At 48.8% G+C, this 19,493-nt stretch overlaps 1 protein-coding gene across 1 annotated transcript in view; it reads left to right on the top strand.

Moving 5' to 3' along the window:
* Positions 1 to 14,962, top strand: part of USP37 (ubiquitin specific peptidase 37) — a 221,160-nt gene extending 206,198 nt beyond the window's left edge. Inside the window, exons 21-23 of the mRNA XM_063933910.1 lie at positions 13,244 to 13,313; positions 13,462 to 13,600; positions 13,814 to 14,962. Coding sequence (XP_063789980.1) covers positions 13,244 to 13,313; positions 13,462 to 13,600; positions 13,814 to 13,901 — 297 coding nt within the window. The 3' untranslated portion in view covers positions 13,902 to 14,962. The remainder of the gene's footprint in view (positions 1 to 13,243; positions 13,314 to 13,461; positions 13,601 to 13,813) is intronic.
* The last annotated feature ends 4,531 nt before the right edge of the window (positions 14,963 to 19,493 follow it).

Below are 19,493 nucleotides of genomic sequence, written 5' to 3' on the forward strand. Positions count from 1 at the left end.
CACTCACCACTGTGGACTTGAAATATCTCACATGGAAAGTGGTAATGCTGTTAGCCCTGGCTTCAGCCAGGCGTGTATCAGAATTGGCGGCTTTATCCTATAAAAGCCCTTACCTAATTTTTCATACGGACAGGGCAGAATTGAGGACTCGTCCTCAATTTCTCCCTAAGGTGGTTTCAGCATTTCACTTAAACCAACCTATTGTGGTGCCTGCGGCTACTAGGGACTTGGAGGATTCCAAGTTCCTGGACGTAGTCAGGGCCCTGAAAATATATGTTTCCAGGACGGCTGGAGTCAGAAAATCTGACTCGCTGTTTATCCTGTATGCACCCAACAAGCTGGGTGCTCCTGCTTCTAAGCAGACGATTGCTCGTTGGATTTGTAGTACAATTCCGCTTGCACATTCTGTGGCAGGCCTGCCACAGCCAAAATCTGTAAAAGCCCATTCCACACGGAAAGTGGGCTCATCTTGGGCGGCTGCCCGAGGGGTCTCGGCTTTACAACTTTGCCGAGCAGCTACTTGGTCAGGGGCAAACACGTTTGCTAAATTCTACAAATTTGATACCCTGGCTGAGGAGGACCTGGAGTTCTCTCATTCGGTGCTGCAGAGTCATCCGCACTCTCCCGCCCATTTGGGAGCTTTGGTATAATCCCCATGGTCCTTTCGGAGTCCCCAGCATCCACTAGGACGTTAGAGAAAATAAGAATTTACTTACCGATAATTCTATTTCTCATAGTCCGTAGTGGATGCTGGGCGCCCATCCCAAGTGCGGATTGTCTGCATTACTTGTACATAGTTATTGTTACAAAAATCGGGTTATTGTTGTTGTGAGCCGTCTTTTCAGAGGCTCCTTCTGTTATCATGCTGTTAACTGGGTTCAGATCACAAGTTGTACGGTGTGATTGGTGTGGCTGGTATGAGTCTTACCTGGGATTCAAAATCCTTCCTTATTGTGTACGCTCGTCCGGGCACAGTATCCTAACTGAGGCTTGGAGGAGGGTCATAGGGGGAGGAGCCAGTGCACACCAGCTAGTCCTAAAGATTTTACTTTGTGCCCAGTCTACTGCGGAGCCGCTATTCCCCATGGTCCTTTCGGAGTCCCCAGCATCCACTACGGACTATGAGAAATAGAATTATCGGTAAGCAAATTCTTATTTTTTCCTCCATCTGAGGAATTAAATGGTGTGTGAAGAAGCGTGGGCTTAACCCGATTAGAAACTGGTAATTTCTTAAAGGTTACTAATGACGTACCCTTTCCCGTCAGAGTATAGGTCACGTTGGGAAACATCCCCTAGGGTGGATAAAGCGCTCACACGCTTGTCTAAGAAGGTGGCACTACCGTCTCCGGATACGGCCGCCCTAAAGGAACCTGCTGATAGAAAGCAGGCGGCTATCCTGAAGTCTGTATATACACACACACAGGTATTATACTGAGACCAGCTATTGCTTCAGCATGGATGTGCAGTGCTGCAGCTGCGTGGTCAGATTCCCTGTCGGAAAATATTGATACCCTAGACAGGGACACTATATTGCTAACCGTAGAGCATATTAAAGACGCAGTCTTATACATGAGAGATGCACAGAGGGATATTTGCCCGCTGGCATCTAAAATAAGTGCAATGTCCATTTCTGCCAGGAGAGGGTTATGGACTCGGCAGTGGACAGGTGATGCAGATTCTAAAAGGCACATGGAAGTTTTGCCTAATAAGGGTGAGTTGTTGTTCGGGGATGGTCTCTCGGACCTCGTTTCCACAGCAACAGCTGGTAAGTCTGCATTTTTACCCCATGTTCCCTCACAGCCAAAGAAAGCACCGTATTATCAGGTACAGTCCTTTCGGCCCCATAAGGGCAAGCGGGTTAAAGGCGCGTCCTTTCTGCCCAGAGGCAGAGGTAGAGGGAAAAAGTTGCAGCATACAGCCAGTTCCCAGGAGCAAAAGTCCTCCCCCGCTTCCTCCAAGTCCACCGCATGACGCTGGGGCTCCACAGGCGGAGCCAGGTACGGTGGGGGCCCGTCTCAAAAACTTCAGCAATCAGTGGGCTCGCTCACGGGTGGATCCCTGGTTCCTTCAAGTAGTATCTCAGGGGTACAAGCTGGAATTCGAGACGTCTCCCCCCCGCCGTTTCCTCAAATCTGCCTTGCCAACAACTCCCTCAGGCAGGGAGGCAGTGCTAGAGGCAATTCACAAGCTGTATTCCCAGCAGGTGATAGTCAAGGTGCCCCTACTTCAACAAGGACGGGGTTACTATTCCACAATGTTTGTGGTACCGAAACCGGACGGTTCGGTGAGACCCATTTTAAATTTGAAATCCTTGAACACATATATAAAAAAATTCAAGTTCAAGATGGAATCGCTCAGGGCGGTAATTGCAAGCCTGGACGAGGGGGATTACATGGTATCACTGGACATCAAGGATGCTTACCTGCATGTCCCCATTTACCATCCTCACCAGGAGTACCTCAGATTTGTGGTACAGGATTGTCATTACCAATTCCAGACGTTGCCGTTTGGTCTATCCACGGCTCCGAGGGTCTTTACCAAGGTAATGGCTGAAATGATGATACTCCTTCGAAAGAAGGGAGTTTTAATTATCCCGTACTTGGACGATCTCCTGATAAAGGCGAGGTCCAGGGAGCAGTTGTTGGTCGGGGTAGCACTATCTCGGGAGGTGCTACAACAGCACGGCTGGATTCTAAATATTCCAAAGTCACAGCTGGTCCCTACGACACGTCTACTGTTCCTGGGGATGGTTCTGGACACAGAACAGAAAAAAGTTTTTCTCCCTGAGGAGAAGGCCAAGGAGCTGTCATCTCTAGTCAGAGGCCTCCTAAAACCAAAACAGGTGTCTGTGCATCACTGCACGCGGATCCTGGGAAAGATGGTAGCTTCCTACAAAGCAATTCCATTCGGCAGGTTCCATGCAAGAACCTTTCAGTGGGACCTGTTGGACAAGTGGTCCGGATCGCATCTTCAGATGCATTGGCTGATAACCCTGTCTCCAAGGACCAGGGTGTCTCTGCTGTGGTGGCTGCAAAGTGCTCATCTTCAAGAGGGCTGCAGATTCGGCATACAGGACTGGGTCCTGGTGACCACGGATGCCAGCATTTGAGGCTGGGGGGCAGTCACACAGGGAAGAAACTTCCAAGGACTATGGTCAAGTCAGGAGACTTCCCTACACATAAATATTCTGGAACTGAGGGCCATTTTCAATGCCCTAAGTCAGGCAAAACCCCTGCTTCAAAACCAGCCGGTACTGATCCAGTCAGACAACATCACGGCAGTCGCCCATGTAAACCGACAGGGCGGCACGAGAAGCAGGACGGCGATGGCAGAAGCCACAAGGATTCTCCGATGGGCGGAAAATCACGTGTTGGCACTGTCAGCAGTGTTCATTCCGGGAGTGGACAACTGGGAAGCAGACTTCCTCAGCAGGCACGACCTCCACCCGGGAGAGTGGGGACTTCATCCAGAAGTCTTCCAACTGATTGTAAACCGTTGGGAAAAGCCACAGGTGGACATGATGGCGTCCCGCCTAAACAAAAAGCTAGAAAGATATTGCGCCAGGTCAAGAGACCCTCAGGCGATAGCTGTGGACGCTCTAGTGACACCGTGGGTGTACCGGTCGGTTTATGTGTTCCCTCCTCTTCCTCTCATACCAAAGGTACTGAGGATAATAAGGAGAAGAGGAGTAAGAACTATACTCATTGTTCCGGATTAGCCAAGAAGAGCTTGGTACCCGGAACTTCAAGAAATGATCTCAGAGGACCCATGGCCTCTGCCGCTCAGACAGGACCTGCTGCAGCAGGGGCCCTGTCTGTTCCAAGACTTACCGCGGCTACGTTTGACGGCATGGCGGTTGAACACCGGATCCTGAAGGAAAAGGGCATTCCGGAGGAAGTCATTCCTACGCTGATTAAAGCTAGGAAAGAAGTGACCGCAAACCATTATAACCGCATTTGGCGAAAATATGTTGCGTGGTGTGAGGCCAGGAAGGCCCCAACGGAGGAATTTCAGCTGGGCCGTTTTCTGCACTTACTACAGTCAGGGGTGACTATGGGCCTCAAATTGGGTTCCATTAAGGTCCAGATTTCGGCTCTATCGATTTTCTTCCAGAGAGAACTGGCTTCACTACCTGAAGTTCAGACTTTTGTTAAAGGAGTGCTGCATATTCAGCCCCCTTTTGTGCCTCCAGGGGCACCTTGGGATCTCAACGTGGTGTTGGATTTCCTAAAGTCACATTGGTTTGAGCCACTTAAAACCGTGGAATTGAAATATCTCACGTGGAAAGTGGTCATGTTGTTGGCCTTGGCTTCGGCCAGGCGTGTATCAGAATTGGCGGCTTTGTCATGTAAAAGCCCTTATCTGATTTTCCATATGGATAGGGCAGAATTGAGGACGCGTCCCCAATTTCTCCCTAAGGTGGTATCAGCCTTTCATCTGAACCAACCTATCGTGGTGCCTGCGGCTACTAAAGACTTGGAGGCTTCCAAGTTGTTGGACGTAGTCGGGGCCCTGAAAATTTATGTTTCCAGGACACCTGGAGTCAGAAAGACTGACTCGCTATTTATCCTGTATGCGCCCAACAAGTTGGGTGCACCTGCTTCAAAGCAGACTATTGCTCGCTGGATCTGTAGTACGATTCAGCTTGCACATTCTGCGGCTGGACTGCCGCAGCTTAAATCAGTGAAAGCCCATTCCACGAGGAAGGTGGGCTCTTCTTGGGCGGCTGCCCGAGGGGTTTCTGCTCTACAACTTTGCCGAGCAGCTACTTGGTCGGGGTCAAACACATTTGCTAAATTCTACAAGTTTGACACCCTGGCTGAGGAGGACCTAGAGTTTGCCCATTCGGTGCTGCAGAGTCATCCGCACTCTTCCGCCCGTTTGGGAGCTTTGGTATAATCCCCATGGTCCTTACGGAGTCCCAGCATCCACTTAGGACGTCAGAGAAAATAAGAATTTACTCACCGGTAATTCTATTTCTCGTAGTCCGTAGTGGATGCTGGGCGCCCATCCCATGTGCGGATTGTCTGCAATACTTGTATATAGTTATTGTTTAACTAAAGGGTTATTGTTGAGCCATCTGTTGAGAGGCTCAGTTGTTGTCATACTGTTAACTGGGTATTGTATCACGAGTTATACGGTGTGATTGGTGTGGCTGGTATGAGTCTTACCCGGGATTCAAAATCCTTCCTTATTGTGTCAGCTCTTCCGGGCACAGTATCCTAACTGAAGTCTGGAGGAGGGTCATAGAGGGAGGAGCCAGTGCACACCAGTTAGACCAAAAGCTTTCTTTTAGTTGTGCCCAGTCTCCTGCGGAGCCGCTATTCCCCCATGGTCCTTACGGAGTCCCAGCATCCACTACGGACTACGAGAAATAGAATTACCGGTGAGTAAATTCTTATTTTCTGCTAGGCGACTCTTGTGGACCCGACAGTGGACGGTAGACGCCGACTCTAAGCGGCATATGGAGTCATTGCCTTACAAGGGGGAGGAGTTGTTTGGAGAAGGCCTCTCGGACCTTGTCTCTACTGCTACGGCCGGTAAATCGAATTTTTACCTTATATTCCCCCGCAGCATGCTAAGAAGGTACCGCATTATCAAATGCAGTCCTTTCGTTCCAATAAAAGCAAGAAGGTACGAGGATCGTCCTTTGTTGCCAGAGGTAAAGGCAAGGGAAAAAAGCTGCACTCGGTTAGTTCCCAAGAGCAGACGTCCTCCCCTACTTCCGCAAAGTCCACCGCATGACGCTGGGGCTTTCCGGGGGGTGGTCAGATCAAGTGGGGGCACGTCTTCGTCTGTTCAGCCACGTCTGGGTTCTCTCACAGGTGGATTCCTGGGCAATAGAGATTGTTTCCCAGGGATACAGACTGGAATTCGAAGACATGCCTCCTTGCCGGTTTTTCAAATAGTCTCTGCCGGCTTCCCCGTCGGAGAGGGAGCTGGTGTTGGCTGCAATTCACAAATTGTACCTTCAACAGGTGATAGTCAAAGTTCCTCATCTCCAGCAAGGAGAGGGTTATTATTCATCCCTGTTTGTGGTACCGAAACCGGACGGTTCGGTCAGACCCATTTTAAATCTGAAATCCCTGAACCTGTACTTGAAGAGGTTCAAGTTCAAAATGGAGTCGCTCAGAGCGGTCATCGCCAGCCTGGAGGGAGGGGATTGGATGGTGTCCCTGGACATAAAGGATGCGTACCTTCATGTTCCGATTTTCCCTCCTCACCAGGCGTTCCTGAGATTTGCAGTACAGGACTGTCACTACCAATTTCAGACGTTGCCGTTTGGTCTTTCCACGGCCCCGAGAATTTTCACCAAGGTAATGGCGGAAATTATGGTGCTCCTGCGCAGGCAGGGCATCACAATTATCCCGTACTTGGACGATCTCCTCATAAAGGCGAGATCTCGGGAGAAGTTGCTGGACAGCATGTCTCTGTCCGTGAAGACGTTGCAGAGGCACGGCTGGATTCTCAATTTACCGAAATCCCAGCTAGTCCCTGCAACGCGTCTGCCCTTTTTGGGCCTGATTCTAGACACAGACCAAAAAAGAGTTTTTCTTCCAGTGGAGAAGGCTCAGGAGCTCGTAGCTCTGGTCAGGAACCTATTGAAGCCAAAAAAGGTTTCGGTGCATCATGGCACGAAGGTTCTGGGGAAGGTGGTGGCTTCATACGGGGCCATCCCCTTCGGCAGGTTCCATGCAAGGACCTTTCAATGGGACCTATTGGACAAATGGTCCAGGTCCCATCTACACATGCAAAAAAGGATCACCATGTCGGCCAGGGTGTCTCTCCTGTGGTGGCTGCGCAGTGCCCTCCTCCTGGAGGGTCGCAGGTTCGGCATTCAGGACTGGGTCCTGGTGACCACGGACGCGAGCCTCTGAGGTTGGGGAGCTGTCGCAGTAGGAAGAAATTTCCAGGGTCTCTGGTCAAGCCTAGAGACTGGTCTCCACATCAATGTCCTGGAGTTGAGGGCCATACACAACGCCCTACACCAAGCGGAGGAATGGCTACGGAACAAACCGGTTCTGATTCAGTCAGACAATGTCACGGCAGTGGCTCATGTAAACCGTCAAGGCGGCTCAAGGAGCAGAGTGGCCATGGCAGAGGCGACCAGGATTCTACGCTGGGCGGAAGGCCATGTAAGCGCACTATCAGCAGTGTTCATCCCGGGGGTGGACAACTGGGAGGCGGACTTTCTCAGCAGGCACGACCTGCATCCGGGAGAGTGGGGACTTCATCAAGAAGTCTTCACACAGATCACGGATCGGTGGGGACTGCCTCAGATAGACATGATGGCGTCCCGCCTCAACAAAAAGCTAAAGAGGTATTGCGCCAGGTCAAGAGACCCTCAGGCGGTGGCGGTAGACGCTCTGGTGACACCTTGGGTGTTCAGATCGGTCTATGTGTTTCCTCCTCTACCTCTCATACCCAAGGTGTTGAGGATAATAAGAATAAGAAGGGTCAGAACAATCCTCATTGTTCCAGATTGGCCAAGGAGGACTTGGTATCCGGATCTGCAAGAGTTGCTCACAGAAGATCCGTGGCCTCTTCCTCTAAGGCAGGACCTGCTGCAGCAGGGGCCCTGTCTGTTCCAAGACTTACCGCGGCTGCGTTTGACGGCATGGCGGTTGAACGCCGGATCCTAGCGGAAAAAGGGATTCCGGAGGAGGTCATTCCTACCCTGATCAAGGCTAGGAAGGACGGGACGTCGAAACATTATCACCGTATATGGCAAAAATATGTTTCTTGGTGTGAGGCCAGAACTGCTCCTACGGAGGAGTTCCAGTTGGGCCGTCTGCTTCACTTCCTTCAAACGGGAGTGAATTTGGGCCTAAAATTAGGGTCCATAAAGGTTCAAATTTCGGCCTTATCCATTTTCTTTCAAAGAGAATTGGCTTCTCTTCCTGAAGTACAGACTTTTGTGAAGGGCGTGCTGCATATTCAGCCTCCCTTTGTACCTCCGGTGGCGCCTTGGGACCTTAACGTGGTATTAAGTTTCCTCAAGTCACCTTGGTTTGAACCACTCAAAACAGTAGAGTTGAAATACCTCACTTGGAAAGTGGTCTTGTTGTTGGCCTTAGCTTCTGCAAGGCGGGTTTCGGAATTGGCGGCTTTATCATATAAAAGCCCATACCTGATTTTTCAAGTGGATAGGGCAGAGTTGAGGACTCGTCCTCAATTTCTGCCCAAGGTGGTCTCATCTTTTCATATGAACTAACCTATTGTCGTGCCTGTGGCTACACGGGACTTGGAGTATTCCGAGTCCCTGGATGTGGTCAGGGCTTTAAAGATTTATGTGACCAGAACGGCTAGGATCAGGAAGACCGAAACTTTGTTTGTTCTGTATGCGGCCAACAAGGTTGTTGCTCCTGCTTCAAAGCAGACTATTGCTCGCTGGATCTGTAACACGATTCAGCAGGCGCATTCTTCGGCAGGATTGCCATTGCCTAAATCGGTTAAGGCCCATTCCACTAGGAAGGTGGGCTCTTCTTGGGCGGCTGCCCGAGGGGTCTCGGCACTACAACTGTGCCGAGCTGCTACTTGGTCGGGGTCAAACACCTTTGCAATGTTCTATAAGTTTGATACCCTGGCTGAGGAGGACCTCCTGTTTGCTCAATCGGTGTTGCAGAGTTATCCGCACTCTCCCGCCCGTTTGGGAGCTTTGGTATATTCCCCATGGTCCTTACGGAGTCCCCAGCATCCTCTAGGACGTTAGATTTACCGGTAAGTAAAATCTTATTTTCTCTAACGTCCTAGAGGATGCTGGGGACTCCGTAAGGACCATGGGGAATAGACGGGCTCCGCAGGAGATAGGGCACTTTAAGAAAGCTTTGGATTCTGGGTGTGCACTGGCTCCTCCCTCTATGTCCCTCCTCCAGACCTCAGTTAGAGAAACTGTGCCCAGAGGAGATGAACAGTACGAGGAAAGGATTTTTGTAAATCTAAGGGCAAGATTCATACCAGCCACACCAATCACACCGTATAACTTGTGATAAACTACCCAGTTAACAGTATTAACAATAACATAGCCTCGGTTCAAACCCGATCAACTATAACATAACCCTTATGTAAGCAATAACTATATACAAGTCTTGCAGAAGAAGTCCGCACTTGGGACGGGCGCCCAGCATCCTCTACGGACTACGAGAAATAGATTTACCGGTAAGTAAAATCTTATTTTCTCTATTTCTCGTAGTCCGTAGAGGATGCTGGGCGCCCGTCCCAAGTGCGGACTTCTTCTGCAAGACTTGTATATAGTTATTGCTTACATAAGGGTTATGTTATAGTTGATCGGGTTTGAACCGAGGCTATGTTATTGTTCATACTGTTAACTGGGTAGTTTATCACAAGTTATACGGTGTGATTGGTGTGGCTGGTATGAATCTTGCCCTTAGATTTACAAAAATCCTTTCCTCGTACTGTTCATCTCCTCTGGGCACAGTTTCTCTAACTGAGGTCTGGAGGAGGGACATAGAGGGAGGAGCCAGTGCACACCCAGAATCCAAAGCTTTCTTAAAGTGCCCTATCTCCTGCGGAGCCCGTCTATTCCCCATGGTCCTTACGGAGTCCCCAGCATCCTCTACGGACTACGAGAAATATATTTACCAGTAAGTAAAATCTTATTTATTTTTTTAAGTTACCACAGGGAAATCCACGTTTCTCCCCTGTAGGGGCCCCCGCCGGCTAGACGTTCCCACCCGGGGCCGTCTGGCCAGTCCTTTTGGTCTAACAGATTTGGATCTAGGGCCAGAGGTGCCTCCAATGCTGCTAGAGGCACCAGAGGCAACACAAGAAAACCAGCAACCGCAGGTTCTCAGGAACAGAGCACCAGTTCAGCTTCCATTAAGGCCTCAGCATGACGGTGCTCACCCACCTCGAGGTTGGAGCTCGGCTACGTCACTTCAGCCGCATCGGATACCTGGGTAAAGGACCTCATTTCTCAGGGCTACAAGCTGGAGTTCAATGGCGCTCTTCCCCAACGATTTTTCAAATCAAGTTTACCAGCTTTGGAGGATACGTGTGAAACGCTGCAACAGGCCATCCTAAAATTGGTCCAGTCCCAAGTCATTGTTTCAGTGCCACTGCAACGACAGGGTTACTACTCCAACCTGTTTGTGGTACCGAAACTGGAGGGTTCGGTAATGCCCATTTTGAATCTAAAATCCTTGAACCCGTACCTAAAGATTTTCAAGTTCAAGATATAATCCTTGCAAGCAGTGATTGCGGGCCTGGAAGAACAGAAGTTCATGGTCCCATGCCTATCTCTATATCCCGATTTGGCCACCTCATCAGTCTTATCTCCGGTTTGCCCTGCTGAACGATCACTACCAGTTCCAGGCGCTACCCTTTTCGCCTGTCCACAGCTTCAAGGGTGTTTATGAAGGTGATGGCGAATATGATGTTCCAACTCTGGGTCCAGGGGGGCAAAATTGTCCCTTATCTGGACGATCTCTTGATAAGGGCAAAATCCAGGGAGCTTTTATTGCTCCATATAGATCACACTATCCAACTTCTGTCACACCATGGGTGGATCCTCAATTTACAGAAGTCCCACGTGGAGCTAACTCAGCGGCTCCTGTTCCGGGAATGTTGCTGGACACTGTGGCCCAGAAAGTCTTCCTCCCAGAGGACAAAGCGAGAACACTCCAGGATTTGGTCAGAATGGTTCTATGTCCTACTCTAATATCCATCCGTCTTGCATAAGATTGTTGGGGAAAATGGTTGCCTCATACGAGGCGATCCAGTATGGAAGGTTCCATGCTAGAACATTTCAATTGGATCTCCTGAGCAAGTGGTCCGGATCACAACTTCACCGGATAATACGGCTGTCACCTCAGGCCAGGATTTTCCTCCTGTGGCGGCTGCAGTCCTCCAACCTATTGGAAGGATTGTATCTTCCTCACGACAGATGTGAGTCTGAGAGGATGGGGAGCGGTTACCCAGGGTGCTCAGTTCCAGGGCAGGTGGTCAGCCCATGAAGCCCTACTTTCGATCAACATTCTGGAACTTCGGGCGATCTCTGCTTCAGGCTTCTCCTCTGCTCAGGGATCACGTAATCCAAGGTCAGTCGGACAACGCCACGGTGGTGGCGTACATAAATCAACAAGGAGGAACAAACAGCCAGGCCTGCATGTGAGAAGTGTCAAAGATTCTCCTTTGGGCAGAAAGAAATGCAAGATCAATGTCCGCAATCTTCATTCTGGGAGTTGACAACTGGGAAGCGGACTTCCTGAGTCGTCACGAGCTCCACCTGCGAGAGTGGGGGCTCCACCATCAGGTGTTTCAGCAGATCATTGACCGGTGGCTCTGCCCACAGATACACATGATGGCTTCTCGACTCAACAAGGTGCTTCGCTGGTATTGCTCACGAACCAGGGACCCTCAGGCGAGGACAGTAGATACACTCACGTCACCTTGGCGTTTCCGGTTGGTCTATCTGTTTCCTCTGATTTTCATTGATCCCAAGGGTGCTAAAGCGAATCGGGAATCAGAGTCCAGGCAATTCTGATTGCCCCCGGATTGGCCTCAGAGGGCTTGATACGCGGATCTTCTGGACATGTCCGTCGAAGACCCTTGGCCTCTGTCGTGGAGATCTTCTTCAACAAGGACAGTTTGTCTGCCTGGACTTACAGCGACTACGTTTCACGGTATGGAGTTTGAACGGAACATCCTACCTCACAAAGGCCTTTCCAAAAAGGTTATTGCTACCATGGTTTAGGCCAGGATGCCTGTGACGTCAAAACACTATCATATCTGGAGAAGATGTCTTTGTGCGAGGAACGCACGTATCCGCCTGCAGAGTTCCATTTGGGATGTTTATTACATTTCCTGCAGGCTGATGTGGATACGGGCTTATGTCTGGGTTCCGTTAAGGTCCAGATTTCAGCTTTCTCAATTTTCTTCCAGAAGAAATTGGCAGTGTTGCCAGAAGTTCAGACCTTCTTGCAAGGGGTACTCCACATACAACCTCCTTTTGTGCCGCCCACGGCACCCTGGGATTTGAATGTAGTGTTGGAATTTCTACAGTCCTCTTTGTTTGAACCTCTGACGGTAGAAAACAAGTACCTCACGTGGAAGACTGATGTTACTGGCCCTGGCTTCTGCTAGGCTTGTCTCAGAATTGGGGGCCTTATCGTGTAAAAGTCCCTACTTGGTCTTTTACGAGGACAGACCGGAGCTCAGGGCTAGGCAGCAGTTCCTGCTGAAGGTTGTCGCTGCGTTCCACTTGAATCAACCTATTGTGGTTCCATCAGGTTCTGGCACTTCTGCTCCTCTGGAGGCATTGGATGCTGTGCGACCCTTATAGATCTGTATCAAGAGAACAGCTCAGATCAGAAAGACTGATTCCTTGTTTGCGCTCTATGATGTGCAGAAAAAGGGTTGTCCTGCTTCTAAGCAGTCCATTGCGCGTTGGCTTCGGCTTACTATCCAACAGGCCTATGTGTCGGCAGCTTTACCTGTTCCACAGTCTCTGAAAACCCACTCTGCGAGATCACTGTGGTCTTCCTGGGCGGCTGCCCGTGGAGTCTCGGCCTTGCTAGTTTGCCGATCTGCTACCTGGTCGGGGAAGAACACCATTGAAGTTCTGCACGTTTGATACCCTGGCCAAAGAGGATACCCTGTTTGGGCAGGTGGTGCTGCAGACGTCTCCGCACATTCCCGCCCGTTCTGGAAGCTTTGGGACGTCCCCATTGTACTAATTCCCCAATATCCCTTATGGATGTTAGAGAAAATAGGATTAATTACCTACCAGTAAATCCTTTTCTCGTATTCCATAAGGGATATTGGGTGCCCGCCTCAGTGCGTTGACAATTCTGCAGGTTTTCTCTTATATGGTTACCTGTTCAGCTGTTGCTGTTTTGTTACCAGCAGTTGCTAGTCGTTTTCTGTTGCTGGTGTGTGAATCTCACCACTCCTTGTTATGTTCCTTCTCTCAAGTATGTCCATTCTCCTTAGGGCACTATTTTACCTATAACTGCCTGTGGGAGGGGGTATAGAGGGGAGGAGCCAGCACACCCAGTTGAAGAAATTGAAAGTGCTTCGGCACCTTTTGGACCCCGTCTATACCCCATCGTACTAACTCCCCAATATTCCTTATGGACTTCGAGAAGAGTATTTACTGGTAGTTAATTAAAATCCTATTTTTGAGGTTTTCGAGACTTTTTTTTTATTATATATTTGTGAGTGTATTGTAGTATTTCTGTGTAGTACCATGTGGTAATTACTGTTTCTCAATGGCCTGCAGATTGGTGAGCTACCCCATTCGTATCGCCTTGTCAGCATTGTCAGCCACATCGGAAGCTCCTCCTCTTCTGGTAAGAGAAAAGTTACTTTGTTAGCCTGTCTTAAAATTTAAATGCCCCAAATGGCTTTAGAATTGTTGAAGCTACAGTACTGTATTACATGTTTTGTTTGTGACATCTCATGATTGGTTTAATAGTGGTTTAAATTATTTTGTGTTAGGTCACTATATCAGTGATGTGTATGATATCAAGAAGCAAGCATGGTTTACATACAATGACCTGGCTGTGTCCAGAACACAAGAGAACACTGTTCAGAGTGACAGAGATCGAAGTGGCTACATCTTTTTCTATATGCACAAGTAAGCAATCGCCAATTTATGTTTTTGCCGTATGCACTAATTACTCAAAACTAAAAATGTAGCTTGGTGTGCTTATTGTAGAGTGGGTGAGAGAAGTCCTCAGGGGCTGTTCACCAGTTCTGCAGTGACTAGCAGTCTCTCATTACTACCCTCAGCTGCTCTTCACCAGTCTAAATTCCGTTGGAGAAAAACGTTGTTGTTTTTTCCTTGCAGAGAGATCTTTGATGAACTTGTTGAAGAGGAGAAAAAATCCCAAGCTACGACCACTGAACCAAGCAGGTCAGCCAGACCCCCAATGTGACTCCCCTGAAGGACCTGTACACTTGCACTGGACTATGAAATGTATAGTTACTTTGGCTTTGTGAGGTGTATCTTGCCTTGAAGATATGAAAAGCACATTTATGGATCTCGTTGCCAGTTGTGTGACTAATCTCCCATACAAAGATTGTGCCCGTAGCGCATTTTGGAAACTGCTATTGAAAGCTCACAGCTACATTTTGCTAATGAAATTGCTATTTTTTTTTCTTATTTTTCTGTCCCGTCTTTTCATCAAAACTATGTTTTGACTTCTGAAGGGCCTTGGATTAGTAAGCGACTTCATGACACTATTGTTGCAGTTTCTTATGCTACCAGTGGATGCTGTTTAAGTTTGTGCACAACCCCCAAATTCCCGCCCCACACACCTTTTTTTTTTTTTCAACTTGCATTTTGGAAGATTTGCTAGCACTGGCACTGTTAAATAGTTATTGTCGCAGTCTGTAATTTTAATGGACAAGTCTTTGCTTATCAGTTTTTGGAAAATACATTTATATATTTATATCTTTTGTTATTACTTTGTAATGAAGCAGTTGCTGTGAGGATGAATGCAGAATCTTTTTCCTCCAGACCAGTTGGTTCAAAGCAATAAGATGGAATGGACAGTACAGAGGGTTTCGCAAGGTGCTTATAATGTGGTGGCAACATGGCTCTCGGAAATGTTCGACAATCAGCACTATCAATATGAAGTCAACAAAATGTCTATTTTAACAGTTTATTTTTATGCATATTGAGTCTTAGTCTTGTACTCTATACACCTGGGCATTATTGTTCGATCTGTCTGTTCCTATTGAACTGTGCTCCGCTTTTCCAAGCATCCCATTTCTCATTTTCTGAGTTGGTCAATTATTCATAGTTGCTGATTAAACTCCTTCACCCATGACTTGTTTGCCTAGCACCGATACATGCAGAACATTACTACTTTGTTAATGCATCGTCCCTTTGTGTTTGTTTTTTTTGCCTGTCATGCAAAGTATCCCTTGGTATGTTTATATTGCAGGCTTCATCTTCCATAATGCAATTTGTATAAATCTTGGTATCATCTTGTGCGTGTGTGGTTTTTTTTTTTTTTTTTTTCAGTTTTCATTTTATGGTCTTTTTTGAGTAAATGTGTGTGTTGATTTAGATGTACATATTCTATCATATTTATCTATTTTAGGCTTTGTTTTTATGTTGTCTTCTGTAAGAAACAGACTTATAAAGAGGTACAATAACTGGTGCATCTGCTGTTTTTACTGTAAAGCGTCAGCATTAAGCACTTCGGCAGCCAGAATTCTCCTAAATACGGTTTCCTTTCTAAAGGGTAACTTTTGTAGGAGATCAACCTACCTTGCTCCATCTGTCTGAGCTGTGTTACATTCAAGTGATACAGAAAGTGTTTTCTCTGACGTCCTAAGTGGATGCTGGGACTCCGTAAGGACCATGGGGATCAGCGGCTCCGCAGGAGACTGGGCACAACCAAAGAAAGCTTTAGGACTACCTGGTGTGCACTGGCTCCTCCCACCAAGACCCTCCTCCAGACCTCAGTTAGATTCTTGTGCCCGGCTGAGCTGGATGCACACTAGGGGCTCTCCTGAGCTCCTAGAAAGAAAGTATATTTTAGGTTTTTTATTTTACAGTGAGATCTGCTGGCAACAGACTCACTGCAGCGAGGGACTAAGGGGAGAAGAAGCGAACCTACCTAACTGGTGGTAGCTTGGGCTTCTTAGGCTACTGGACACCATTAGCTCCAGAGGGATCGACCGCATGGAACCGGCCATTGATGTTCGGTCCCGGAGCCGCGCCGCCGGCCCCCTTACAGAGCCAGAAGCAAGAAGTGTTCCGGAAAATCGGCGGCAGAAGACTTCAGTCTTCACCAAGGTAGCGCACAGCACTGCAGCTGTGCGCCATTGCTCCTCATGCACACACCACACTCCGGTCACTGATGGGTGCAGAGCGCTGGGGGGGGGGGGCGCCCTGAGCAGCAATATAAACACCTTGCCTGGCAAAATCATCACAATATATAGCCCCAGAGGCTATATATGTGATAAATATCCCTGCCAGAATTCATAAAAAAGCGGGAGAAAAGTCAGCGAAAAAGGGGCGGAGCTATCTCCCTCAGCACACTGGCGCCATTTTCTCTTCACAGTGCTGCTGGAAGACAGCTCCCCAGGCTCTCCCCTGTAGTTTTCAGGCTCAAAGGGTTAAAAAGAGGGGGGGCACTAAATTTAGGCGCAATATTGTTTATACAAGCAGCTATTGGGGGAAAAATCACTCAGTTATAGTGTTAATCCCTGCATTATATAGCGCTCTGGTGTGTGCTGGCATACTCTCTCTCTGTCTCCCCAAAGGACTTTGTGGGGTCCTGTCCTCAGTCAGAGCATTCCCTGTGTGTGTTGTGTGTCGGTACGGCTGTGTCGACATGTGGGATGAGGAAGGTTACGTGGAGGTGGAGCAGAGGCCGATAAATGGGATATCGCCCCCTGTGGGGCCGACACCAGAGTGGATGGATAGGTGGAAGGTATTAACAGACAATGTCAACTCCTTACATAGAAGGCTGGATGATGTAAAACAGCTGTAGGACAGCCGGCTTCTCAGCCCGCGCCTGCCCAGGCGTCCAAAAGGCCATCAGGGGCTCAAAAAAGTGCCCGTTACCTCAGATGGCAGACACAGATGTCGACACGGAGTCTGACTCCAGTGTCGACGAGGTTGAGACATATACACAATCCACTAGGAACATCCGTTACATGATCTCGGCAATGAAAAATGTGTTACGCATTTCTGACATGAACCCAAGTACCACATAAAAGGGGTTTTATTTTTGGGGAGAAAAAGCAGCCAGTGTTTTGTTCCCCCATCAGATGAATGAATGAAGTGTGTAAAGTAGTGTGGGTTCCCCCGATAAACTGGTAATTTCTAAAAAGTTATTGATGGCGTCCCCTTTCCCGCCAGAGGATAGGTCACGTTGGGAGATATTTTTTAGGGTGGATAAGGCGCTCACACGTTTGTCAAAAAAGGTGGCACTGCCGTCTTAGGATACGGCCACCTTGAAGGAGCCTGCTGATAAAAAGCAGGAGGCTATCCTGAAGTCTGTATATACACACTCAGGTTATATACTGAGACCTGCAATTGCCTCAGCATAAATAGTGCTGCTGCAGCGTGGTCTGATACCCAGTCAGATAATATTAATACTCTAAGACAGGGATAATAGTTTGCTAACATAGAGCATATTAAAGACGTCGTCTTAGATATAAAGGATGCACAGAGGGATATTTGCCGGCTGGCATCCAGAATTAATGCAATGTCCATTCTGCCAGGAGGGTATTAGAAACCCGGCAGTGGACAGGTGATGCTGCCTATAAAAGGCACATGGAGATTCTGCCTTATAAGGGTGAGGAATTGTTTGGGGATGGTCTCTGGGACCTCGTATCCACAGCAACAGCTGGGAAGAAAAAATTTTTACCTCAGGTTTCCTCACAGCCTAAGAAAGCACTGTATTTTCAGGTACAGTCCTTTCGGCTTCAGAAAAGCAAGCGGGTAAAAGGCGCTTCCTTTCTGCACAGAGACAAGGGAAGAAGGAAAAAGCTGCACCAGCAGCCAGTTCCCAGGATCAAAAAGCTTCCTCTGAGTCCACCACATGACGTTGGGGCTCCACAGGTGGAGACAGGTGCGGTAGGGGCGTGTCTCGGGAACTTCAGGGACCAGTGTGCTTGCCCACAGGTGGATCCCTAGGTTCTGCAAATAGTATCACAGGGATACAGGCTGGAGTTCGAGGCGACTCCCCCTCGCCATTACCTCACATCAGCCTTGCCTGCTGCCCTCGGAGAAAGGTAGTACTGGCGGCAATTCACAAGCTGTACTTCCAGCAGGTGAAATCAAGGTACCCCTCCTTCAACAAGGCCGGGGTTACTATTCCAAAATGTTGTGGTACCGAAACCAGACGGTTCGGTGAGACCCATTATAAAATTGAAAGCCTTGAACACTTATATACGAAGGTTCAAGTTCAAAATGGAATCGCTCAGGGCGATTATTGCAAGCCTGGAGAATTTCATGGTATCACTGGACATCAAGGATGCTTACCTGCATGTCCCTATTTACCCTCTTCACCAGGAGTACCTCAAAATTGTGGTACAGGATTGTCATTACCAATTCCAGACGTTGCCGTTGGTCTGTCCCCGGCACCGAGGTATTTACCAAGGTAATGGCCGAAATAATTATCCCATACTTGGACGATCTCCTTATAAAGGCGAGGTCCAGGGAGCAGTTGTTCGGCGGAGTAGCACTATCTCGGGAAGTGCTACAACAGCACGGCTGGATTCTGAATATTCCAAAGTCGCAGCTGGTTCCTACGACACGTCTAATGTTCCTGGGTATGGTTCTGGACACAGAACAGGATAAAAAGGGTTTCTCCCGGAGGAGAAGTCCAAGGAGTTGTCGTCTCTAGACAGAGACCTCCTAATACGTATACAGGTGTCGGTGCATCAATGCACGCGAGCCCTTTGAAGGATGGTAGCTTCTTACGAAGAAATTCCATTCGCTAGGTCCCATGCAAGGATTTTCCAGTGGGATCTGTTGGACAAGTGGTCCGGGTCGCATCTTCAGATGCATCGGCGGATAACCCTGTCTCCAAGGGCCAGGGTGTCGCTGTTGTGGTGGCTGCAGAGTGCTCATCTTCTAGGGGGCCGCAGATTCGGCATACAGGACTGGGTCCTGGTGACCACGGATGCCAGCCTTCGAGGCTGGGGGCCAGTCACACAGAGAAGAAACTTCCAAGGCTATGGAAAAGTCAGGAGACTTCCCTACACATAAATATTCTGGAACTAAGGGCCATTTACAATGCCCTAAGTCAGGCTAGACCCCTGCTTCAACACTGGCCGGTGCTGATCCAGTCAGACAACATCACGGCGGTCGCTCATGTAAACCGACAGGGCGGCACAAGAAGCAGGATGGCGATGGCAGAAGCCACAAGGATTCTCCGATGGGCGGAAAATCATGTGTTAGCACTGTCAGCAGTGTTCATTCCCGGAGTGGACAACTGAGCAGCAGACTTTCTCAGAAGACACGACCTCCACCCGGGAGAGTGGGGACTTCATCCAGAAGTTTTCCAAGTGATTGTACACCGTTGGGAAAGGCCACAGGTGGACATGATGGCGCCCCGCCTCAACAAAAAGCTAGAAAGATATTGCGCCAGGTCAAGGGACCCTCAGGCGATAGCTGTGGACGCTCTGGTAACACCGTGGGTGTACCAGTCGGTGTATGTGTTCCCTTCTCTGCCTCTCTTACCCAGGGTAATGAGAATAATAATGAGAGGAATAAGAACTATACTCATTGTTCCGGGTTGGCCAAGAAGAGCTTGGTAACCAGAACTCCAAGAAATGATCTCAGAGGACCCATGGCCTCTGCCGCTCAGACAGGACCTGCTGCAGCAGGGGGCATGTCTATTCCAAGACGTACCGCGGCTGCGTTTGACGGCATGTCGGTTGAACGCCGGATCCTGAAGGAAAAGGGCATTCCAGAGGAAGTTATCCCTACGCTATTTAAAGCTAGGAAAGAAGTGAACGCAAACCATTATCACCGCATATGGTGGAAATATGTTGCG

Source organism: Pseudophryne corroboree, chromosome 7, assembly GCF_028390025.1.
Source record: "Pseudophryne corroboree isolate aPseCor3 chromosome 7, aPseCor3.hap2, whole genome shotgun sequence".
NCBI classification, from domain to species: Eukaryota; Metazoa; Chordata; class Amphibia; order Anura; family Myobatrachidae; genus Pseudophryne; species Pseudophryne corroboree.